The sequence below is a fragment of the Nelumbo lutea genome, chromosome 6 (assembly GCF_056320005.1).
Source record: "Nelumbo lutea isolate HS-2025 chromosome 6, American lotus-T2T, whole genome shotgun sequence".
Classification (NCBI taxonomy): Eukaryota; Viridiplantae; Streptophyta; class Magnoliopsida; order Proteales; family Nelumbonaceae; genus Nelumbo; species Nelumbo lutea.
In genome coordinates, this window is record NC_142689.1 from 14,529,939 (window position 1) to 14,540,824 (window position 10,886).

The 10,886-nt window shown below is 38.4% G+C and overlaps 1 protein-coding gene across 1 annotated transcript in view; it reads left to right on the forward strand.

Annotated features, from left to right (window-relative positions):
* Positions 1–8,648, forward strand: part of LOC148847511 (M28 Zn-peptidase nicastrin) — a 35,467-nt gene extending 26,819 nt beyond the window's left edge. Inside the window, exons 12-14 of the mRNA XM_088949996.1 lie at positions 7,023–7,124; positions 8,027–8,116; positions 8,192–8,648. Coding sequence (XP_088806122.1) covers positions 7,023–7,124; positions 8,027–8,116; positions 8,192–8,254 — 255 coding nt within the window. The 3' untranslated portion in view covers positions 8,255–8,648. The remainder of the gene's footprint in view (positions 1–7,022; positions 7,125–8,026; positions 8,117–8,191) is intronic.
* The last annotated feature ends 2,238 nt before the right edge of the window (positions 8,649–10,886 follow it).

The window sequence follows — 10,886 nt, forward strand, 5'->3', positions numbered from 1 at the left end:
GCATGCATGCATGTGCTTCGAAGGTCACTTATTGTCCATCGCAACATTACTACCTGTTTGTTATGTCCATTACATTAACTACTCTCTCCATCTCTCTCTTTAATTTTAAGACGTTTGAATTTGAATTTTGAAATTGGCACACCATTCTAACGCCTAATGCACATTATCTTAGGTGTAAAAGCTAAAGTAGGCCATAAGAAGATTCGAACCTTGGTCACACGTTTACAATGCCCATGAGTCCACTATGCCCAAATCCATTTTGGTGTTCAAATGTTATCCATTTTCATCCTTAAATAAACTTTTTCTTTTTAGTGGATGTTTATTGGGGTGAACATGAAACCCAACTCCAAACCTGGAATTTCGGAGTTGGGTCGGGCCGAGATGATCAACCCTAGATGCTTGTTAATAAATGCTAAAATCGATAATTAAAGTTTATATATTAACAATCATTAAGACAAATTATTTTGATTTTCTAAAACCAAGGTATATATGTGCACATTTTAGTTTTTCCATAATTTTTCAATAGTTACCGATTATGCCCTGATCCCTAATACTTATTTATGGTCATACATACCTTGTACTTTATTGTTATTACTATATTTTTTAGGATTTATTTGAGTTTCATAGTGTATCCATGCGCATTTTAGTTTTTCGTCTGTATCTATGCATATCCAAAGCATATCCTGATACGTTTCTTAAAATTGCCTTTTTGATACTTTAAACCTTGGTGGAGATGCTGCTTGATATCATAGCAGTTGAATTTCAAATGTGCATTTTGGTTTGATTTGGAAAAGAGGAATTGGATATTAGTATTTTGAAAGTATCTGCGCTTCTTTTTCCCAGTTTCAACAATAATCTGATTGTAGTTGTAGGTGGAGTCAAATATCTATATGCAGGATCGCTTTAGAAATTGAAGAGGTCCTTATTGGTCATCCAATATCATTAGATAGAATCAGTCCTGTGAAGGGTTTCTTACTATAGAGAAGATGGGCCGAATGGCCCATAGACTGTCATTTCATGTTATGTTATGTTTCTCTTTGTTGTGGGCCTTATTCTAGGCCCATACTCTGTAATGTTCTATTTTTTGTATTAACCTGCCCACTCAAGGGTCTCTTCGTAATTAGTCAAAGATTAACTTATTAATAAGATGTTTAGAGTGTTTGAGAGAGGTAATGTTCGAACCTCTTACTCTCTAACACTCATTGCTGCCAGCTCTCTCTTCTCTTCCTCTCTTGTTTGCTTATTTTTTGGTTTGCATCTAATCTCAAACAGTTCCATACATCAAGTGGGTTGTTTTTCAACTTGGTATCAGAGTGGGCCATTGCTTGGCGTGCCCCTCATGTGGTTCTAGTTCAGCCAACTACATGAGGAGGTTCTAGGGCTGAAAGTTTACAGTCATCCACCTTGTTCTTGGAGGTCATTGGAGGGTGCCTAAGTTTTTATACAATTGGAGAAGGGTTCGGTGACCAGGAAGAATCAGAGAGCAAGTTGTTTGGCCTAATTTGAAATCAGAGAAAAGAATTTCGAAGTTATCTCAGAGAACAAGTGTTCGGCTTGGTTTATAGTTCAAACCAGAGACTCTCTTGCTGTAAGTCTTTTCTCAATCCTTTGCTGGGTTATTTTTTGTTGTTTTGGAAGTGCTATTCGGATGATTATTGGACTGCCAAGCTACTGAAACTGATCTAAAACTAAGTGGTACTAGTCTCATCTTCATCCCAGCCTCTTCTTGGACCTATACTGAACAGTTTGAAGTGGTTTCTTCTAGTTAACAGTAGGCTGTTAACTATTGCACACTGAGTGTTCGACGAAGGGTCTCTTAAGGATTGTGACCCTTTTTTTTATTCTCTTTGGGACAACGACTGTTGGGAACCTGAAATACCTTGTGATTGGAGGTTTGCTGGGTGCCCTTTGAAGGCTGAAACAGTAAAGAAAGAACTACCACCGAACTGGACTGTCACAGTTATCAAGATTGAACTGATTATGTGAGCTAGTTGTTGTTGCCTATTCAGCTCAAACTAAACTCATCAAGACCCCAGTACCCTGGGAAACCTATTGAAAATCCTAATTGGAGCCTTTACATGATGGAATTCTCAAGCCTTGATAACAAGAATGCTGTTGAATATGGACAGATTTTGGGAACCCCAACCGATTCTATGCTGGCTGTAACTACAGTTAAGCTTGATGGGACCAACTACTTGGCTTGGTCACAATCAATGAAAATCCATATTTGTGGCAAAGGAAAATGGGGTTTTATTTCTGGGAGCAAGAAAGCTCCTCCAGAGGATGATCCATCTTATGAGAGATGGGTGCAAGAAAACTACACAGTGATTGGGTGGCTTGTGAACTCAATGCAGCCACAGATTAGTCAGTGTTATCTGTGTATGAACTCGGCTAAGGAAATCTGGGATAGTGTTGCAGAAACTTATTCCCAGAAGTTGAATGTTGCCAGAGCTTACAAACTGAGAAGTGATGTGAAGAATCTAAGACAGGGGGAGAAGTCACTTGCAGCATACTTCTCGGCCCTAAAATCTATATGGTAAGAGATTGATTTGATAGAGGCTGTGACATGGGATACCCCTAAGGATGCTGATACATACAGGAAATTGGTTGAAAGGAATAAGGTCTTTGAGTTCTTGACAGGGTTGAATTCTGAATATGACATTACAAAGCAAAACATCTTGTCCAAGGAAGATGTTTTTGTCTCAAGCATATGCTTTGGTCAACAGTGAAGAAAGTAGGAGGCAAGTGCAGGTTCAAGGAGTCAGTACCAATGATCATTTTGCAAATATGGGAATTAAACCCAAAGGGATTACAGGAGCTCCCAGTGGCACAGGAAAGAAAGAGGTGGTGTGTGAATATTACAAGAAGCCGGAACACACCAAGGACAAGTGCTGGAAATTGCATCCCAGTCTTGTCCCTATCCGATTCCAGAAGAAGAATGATAGTAGAAAGACAGGAAGTGCACATGCAGCCACAAGTACAGATACAGAGGTTGAGTTTGCTAGTGCAAAATTGGCAGCCATGAAAGCTGAATATGAGAAGTTTGGAAAGATGATCAGCCAGCTTGAAGGTGTAACTTCATCATCCAACCCTTCTGGAAGTCCAGCCACCACCGCATTTGCTCACTCAGGTATAAGGGCTTTTGCTAACCATGCATCCAACTCCGGTAATCCCAAGACCCCTTGGATCATTGACTCAGGTGCTTCTGATCATATGACCAACCTTTCCACTTTGTTTGTGTCATATGATTTGCTTCCTGATCGTGACAAAATCACCTTAGCTGATGGTTCTCTTGCCCCTATTTCTGGCAAGGGAACTGTCAAGCCTACAAACTCTTTACTCTTATCTTCCACTCTTCATGTACCTAAGTTAAATATCAACTTGTTATCTGTAAGTAGCTTGACCAAGTCATTGAATTGTTGTGTAACATTTTTCCCTTCTCACTGTGTGTTTCAGGACCTGAAGTCTCGGAAGGTGATTGGGAGTGGCCATGAAGCGAATGGAATATACTTGCTTGACACCCCTGACTAATGCTTTGATCATCCCAAGAATGTTGCTTTTGGTTCTACTTCTTCAGAGTCTGTCAGTCAAATTATGTTGAGTCATTGTCGGTTGGGTCATTTACCTTTTTCTGCTTTAAGTCATTTGCTTTCCAAACTGTTTAAGGGAGTCAGTGTGTCCAGTCTCGATTGTGAGTCATGTCAGTTGTCAATGCATTGTATAAAAAATTACCCTGTGAGCAATAAAAGATCTTCTTTTCCTTTTCATATTGTGCACTTTGATGTATGGGGCCTTACCACTTATCCTCTATGGGGGGTTATAGATACTTTATCATGTTTATTGATGACTTTTCTAGATTCACTTGGATATACTTAATGAAATTTCGAGATGAAGTCCCAAGACTTGGTGAGGCAATTTCATGAGTTTGTTTTAACTCAATTTGATACCAGAATTAAGGTTTTCAGATCTGACAATGCAAAAGAGTATTTTGAGAAGAGTTGATCCTTGTATCTCTCTGACATGGGGGTTATTCACCAAAGCTCCTGTGTTAGAACCCCTGAACAAAATGGAGTTGCTAAGAGGAAAAATAGACATATTGTTGAAGTTGTAAGGAGCCTTTTATTTGCCTCACATGTTCCCACAAGATTTTGGGGTGATGCTGTAATTACTGCTACCTATCTCATAAACCGTATTTCATCAAGGGTTTTAGGGTTTAAATCCCCCTTCAGTCTTCTTCATCCAGACAAGGATCTCTTCCCAATTCCTCTTCGTGTGTTTGGCTGTACTTGTTATGTTCATATTCCAAGTGTGCAGAGACACAAGTTTGAACCAAAAGCCCACAAATGCATCATCCTCGGTTACTCCCTCACACAAAAGGGTTATTGTTGTTTTGATCCAAAGACTGGCACCCGACATGTCTCTATGGATGTTACCTTTGATGAACTTTCTCTTTTTTATGGTTCCTCTCAGGAAGGACATTGTCAACAGGGGGAGAGTTTGTCACAAGTTTTTGCTCTTCCCCTTCCTGTCCTAGTTGAATCTCTTGACAAATCTATATCCTCACCAAATGAATCAAAGGAGGATTAGCCACTTCATTCCTCTTGTCCTAGTGCTCCTATTTCTTTACCCCGTCGTCTTACCCATAATTCCAAAGTGTATCAAAGGCAGAGATCCAGGAATGAGCAAGTGGTTTCCCTTACAACGGATGAGGCTCATACACTCCCAATCATAGATGAGATAGCAGGTACTGCTTCAGCTTTCTTGGAATCATCCTTCCCAGATCTTGATGTCCCCATTGCTGTTAGGAAAGGAAAGCGGAAATATACTGCACACTGCATTTCCAAACACCTTTCTTATGACCTATTTTCCTCCTCATATTGTGCCTACCTTTCTTCAGTTGCTTCTAACCCCATTCCTAGGTTTGTATCAGAAGCTCTTGGGATTCTAGAATGGAGAGATGCCATGCAGACTAAAATGGATGCTCTACATGAAAATGGTGGTGGATTTGCCTGAAGAGAAGGATCCAGTTGGATGCAAGTGGGGTTTTACCATTAAATACAGGGCAGATAGGACTATTGAGAGGTACAAGGCCAGACTTATTGCAAAAGGCTACACACAGACATATGGGATTGACTATTTGGAGACTTTTGCCCATGTTGCTAAGATGACATCTGTGAGGGTTCTTTTATCTCTGGCAGCTCACTTTGCTTGGCCTCTCTATCTGTTAGATGTAAAGAAAGCATTTCTGAATGGTGACTTACATGAGGAGGTCTACATGTGTCTTCCTCCAGGAATGTATGGGAAAGATATGCAAGGAAAGGTATGTAAACTGAAGAAATCTCTTTATGGCCTCAAACAATCTCCTAGAGCCTGGTTTGAGAGATTTAGAGCTGCACTTGTTAAATTCGGTTATGTTCAGACACAGTCAGATCATACTCTTTTTGTGAAGAAAAGTTGATATCTAGCAGTGTATCTCATTGTGTATATTAATGACATTATAGTGACTGGTGATGATGCCTCAGGCATTCTGGCCCTTAAGTCTTTCCTCCATACAGAATTTGAGATCAAGGATCTGAGGGAGTTGAGATACTTCCTTGGCATAGAAGTTGCCAGATCCAGGGATGGGATTCTTATTTCCCAGAGGAAATATGTCATTGATTTGTTGTCTGAAACTAGAAAATTGGGTGCAAGACCAGCTGCAACTCCTATTGATACAAGTCACAAAAAGACAAAGGGGTCATTCAGAGACTTCTTGGGAAGCTTTTGTACCTGTGCATGACTAGGCCAGATATTGCGTATTCTGTCAGTTGCATTAACCAGTTCATGCATGCTCCTAGAGATATCCATATGGCAACAGTAGAACGGATTTTGTGCTATCTGAAAGGCTCTCCGGGAAAAGGAATTCAATTTGCCAAACATGGTCATCTGAAACTTGAAGCCTATACTGATGCTGATTGGGCTGGAAACTCGATCCTCCGCAGAAGCAGAATATAGAGCCATGACACATGGAGTCTCGGAATTGTTGTGGCTAAGGTCCTTAATGGAAGAACTTGGGATTGATCATGACAAACCCATGATGTTGTACTGTGATAATCAGGCTGCTATCAACATTGCTCACAACCCGGTATAACATGATAGAACCAAACATATTGAGGTTGATAGACACTTTATTCGTGAAAGAGTCTTCTCCGGTGAAGTGTGTCTTCCATTCATTACTTCTGAAGGACAATTGGCAAATTTTCTCACCAAGGGCATTTCCAAGGCAAGGCTTTAACATGACACTGGCAAGCTAGGCATGATTAACATCTATGCTCAGCTTGAGGGGGAGTGTAGAGAAGATGGGCCGAATGGCCCATAGACTGTCATTTCATGTTATGTTATGTTATGTTTCTCTCTGTTGTGGGCCTTATTGCTACATTATGCAAGTTTATTCATTATCATCATCATCATCACCTTTACCAAACTATATGGGGTCAGCAACATGAATTATTTCCTATGTTAATATTATGGGCTCATATAAAGATATATAAAAATATTGTAAGGTATTGTAAAGTTTGATATAGAAACTGCTTGGCATTTGGGCGATGCGAGCAATAAAAAGCCCATAGTCACCTAGGTCACACCTAGGCATCGACTCAACAACTATGGCTTGGAGGTGTTTAACCAAAGTCAATAATTTTTTAAGGCAGGGCAATTGATTCAGATCTGGAAACTGGAGACCCTAGCTGTATTGGTTCAAATAGTTTTACTGTATAATCTGGTCCAGTATTCAAAGCATCATATAAAGCTATGAAATTGAGGAAGATGTGTTTCTTTGCTGAAAATAATTTTTTGGTCGTCTTAGTTTTTTTATTATTTTTTATTTTTGCAATTACTCTAAAGGTCATTTTTAATTAGTTCTGGCCTTGTGCATTCTCCTTGACATTATGACACTTTACTGGGCGGTGTTATTATTATTATTTTTTTTCAGTTTGCAGTATGGCTGATGTTGACATGCTCACGCAATCAATTCTCTTTGGCAGGAATTAGCGGATCATACTGCTGAGGTGAATGTACAACATGAGGCTCTTGATGGAATATTCACTTTCTATGATTTGACGAAAGCAAGTCTTAATATATATCAGGTACTTATCTCTTCTTGGTTTGGTATGAAATATATCTTTTTGCAATCAACTTGAAGAATACTTTGAAACAAAAAACTGGAGAGATACCATCCTATACTGCATTGAAGTAATACCAACCCAAGAAAGCTCTTGCATACTGCCTCCTTCCTTCCCTTTTATGGTGCTATTGTCAGTATAGGCATGACCCAAGAAAATGAAAGAAGGGAGGAAATTAAGGAAATGTATCTATTGTCAGTGTTCCATCTGTCCCAGTGTCCTCTTAATCCTTAGGGTGTTGGATTGCTTGGGTTACGTGAGGTCGTCTTGATATTTCTCTTCCATCATCGTCTAAGCCTTGTCCCACCTATATGGCATCAGCTACATAAGTCCTGTTCTGCCATTCTGTTCTGTTCAATGCCATATCCATTGTTATGAGCCCTTAAATCATTTCTAATCCTATATGGTTTTTCTGTTCATCTATATCAACCATTCACGATTCTTTCATGCTCAGTTTTTGAACATGTTTCTTGATTGCTTAGCATTGTTCAAAACAAGAAGCCCATGCATTCAGGTACTTAAAATTGTCTCTTTGAGACATTCTCGCATTCTTAATCCTAGGAGGTTGACCCTTTGCCTTAGTAAAGGTCCCTTAAGGCAAGCCCAGACGAGTCCATGTGTTTGGGGTAATGCCCCCAATCTATTACTCTTGGATGTTATTATTGAAGGAATTCAACACATGCTTAGCCACTCTACCCTTTCGTATAGTTGATCATACTTGTATACAGGGGTGCAATGCAACTTGAGTTGGGCAAACTGACATGCAGCCCTACTCATATACTGTCGGGCTTGTGTACTTTTATTTGTTCTAAAAAGTGGTCCTATTTGAGAACAAAACCTAACAAAATATGCTTATGCTGTTGCAGGTTGCTAGTGTGACTTTTGACCTGCTCTTGCTACTTGTGTTGGGTTCCTATTTGATAATTCTGTTCAGCTTTCTTGTCATCACAACCAGGGTATGCTTTTTAATTTCTTAGATATTATTTATCCCAACTCTATAAAGTTTCTAAACCTCTACTTTCTTCAAACAGGGTCTTGATGATCTCATCAGCTTATTCCGGCGACCTCCATCCCGCAAGGTTAAAATGGCTTGAGTGCAGCATGTTATATTTTCTTCACACTGAACTCTTGTAGAAGTCATAGAGCAGTTCCCCCAGGTATCGCCACAGATCAAAGCGATGGTGGTTCATTGTTGGTACACTATAGCTTAGGTTGACATAAGATAGGGGAGGTCTAGCAATTGGTCGAGGGGTCTGAAATTCTATTTTTATTGTGCAAGAAAACAAATTTTTGGCTTCAATGCAAGTCAAATTTTGGCTCAGGACCCAATTCAATATCTAGTTTACCTTCTGTGCATTTCTATTAGGGTATTTTACTTGTCTTGAAAGGATAATGTAACAAATCCAGATCCTTCTGATATGTTTGGAAACCTGTCTGTAATTATTTTAGCTAGGAGAAATAAATAGAAACATAGCATTTTGAATCAAATGATTTCAAAATATAAATTCAAGTGTCAAACCCTCTGGGGAAGTAGGGAACTGGGCTCACTTTCTATCTATAACTTGACCTGGTTGTGAGAATGCTTCTGCTAGGGCTGCAACTTGGACCCAGTTAGCCCTGGATTGGTTTGGTTGACCATCAAGTAAGGGTTAGGGTTGAGTTTTGGGTTGACCCCTCAAGCAACCCAACTCAACTATTACTACATGTTTAGTATGGCCCTGCTGCATGCCATCATAATCCATTTTCCTTTATTCATGGTCATATTTACCCTTGATTTTTCATTTATTTACAGGTATTAGTCTATTTTGTTTGGTTTGCTTTCTTCAAATTTCTTTCTCATGTGTTATTGTGGTATCAAATTATTGGTTTGACGGTATTCAGTAAGCTAATGTGGTCGATATCTTACACAAGGAAGTTCTTCTAGCAAATGTTTGCGATAGGTTTAAGAGGGGAATTTCAGAAATTGCAGAAGTTCAAGTAATTTATCCTTTCAAATAAAGGGAATCGATGAAGGACAATGGACCTGCCTCGGTTTCAAGGGTTGGGTGTCTAAGGTTATCCCAAGTTTGCAATTGGGTTTGCATTGGATTTTTATGTTTTTGCCGAGCTCATTTTTGCTACAGCAATAGTCTAGCATATTCAACAGTTGGCCAATCAAAATACGGCCATGTTGCTGATATTTGAGAGATTCTTACACTTTCAACATGATGACATGGCCAGTTTTTTTAATTGACTCACCATCTGTGATGGATGGACAATGCCCATGATACTAGCAGTCTAGCACGCCCCTTTTGATAGGATGATTACTAAATTCCAAACATTAAGGATGCGTTTATTTCTCCCTAAATGGACTTAAAATTTTTCAGTCTGAAATGTTCCAGCTATTATTTTTCTTCCTTTTGAATTTGTTGACTTCGTTCAAGGTTTAAAAGTGTTGGAAATGCAAAGGGTATTGGAAAGACAATCTACGAGATGTATTATGCATGGAAATGCTAGGAAGATTAACTAATCCTAAAAATATATATAGACAACAATAAATACAAGTTTGGGACATAAATGGTGATCATTGAAAAATGATGAAAGAACTAAAATGTGTATTTTTTATTTTGATTCTCATAAGATCAATATAATTTTCATTAATATTTATAGTTTTATAAACTTTAACGATCGATTTCACACTCATTGACAAATATCCACTAAGAATAGAAAATTTAAAGCCCATAAAATTATGATAAACAATTACAGTATGGTATATTGTTGGACCTATGGTCTTTTGATCTAATGACCAAGGTTTAAATCTTTGGGCCTGTTTAGCAAGTCTTTTTGAGAAGATCTTGTAGTTTTGACAGTCAAAAGATGCATTGAGTTTTTGACAAAAGGTATGGGCAGTTCGAAGACCATTTAGCAAATGCGTGTCTTTTCGTGAATCGTTTCTTGCGTTATTTTGGCGTTTTGTCTTTTGGTGGCTAGATCTTTCGCGTGCCAAACAGAAATAGATTGACTTTCAGTCTTCCTGGCTTGTAAACAGCCGAAAGACTGTGCAAAAAGATACGCCAAACAAGCCCTTTATTAATGAGAGAGAAAAGAGGGGTTACTCTAAAAAATGTAATGTATCAGCGATGCGAGTGTCATGGATGGAATAAAATAGTGTTTCATCTATTCCACCTGTGCCACATGCCCACAAGTCTCGAAAGCAAAACGTATCAACTGATACAGATCAATACATTGTGATATTTTGAATCTTGTTTTTGATATGTATGCCAAAGAAAACAAATTACTCTTCATAGAAGGGACATCATTCAAATATTCCATCCTAACAAGATTTTAGCCAAAATTTATATTGTAATAAACAGAAGTTTAAAGGCAAATTGAAAAGGAGTGGAAACAAATATTTTAGTTTTTTCTATGGGTTCAACTAGGATATCGAAAAGATATTATATCCTAAAAATGTTTGACTAATTAATTGGAATTATAAACATGATAGCCAATCAGGTGTTATTTATTAAAATTCATGGTTGGGTTTTGATTGGTCAAAACTCTTTCTATACCATGTCTTTCTCACACCATAGATTTTTCCTTTTTCTATAAGAGGTAAATAGGGGGTGTTTGCCAATGTCAGCCTTTTTGTTTTTGAAAGTAAAAACAACTCAGCAATATTATAATAGCTAAAAGTCAAACATTTCGGTTTGAAAATTTTCCCATCTAATTTATAAATAATAAGGGGTG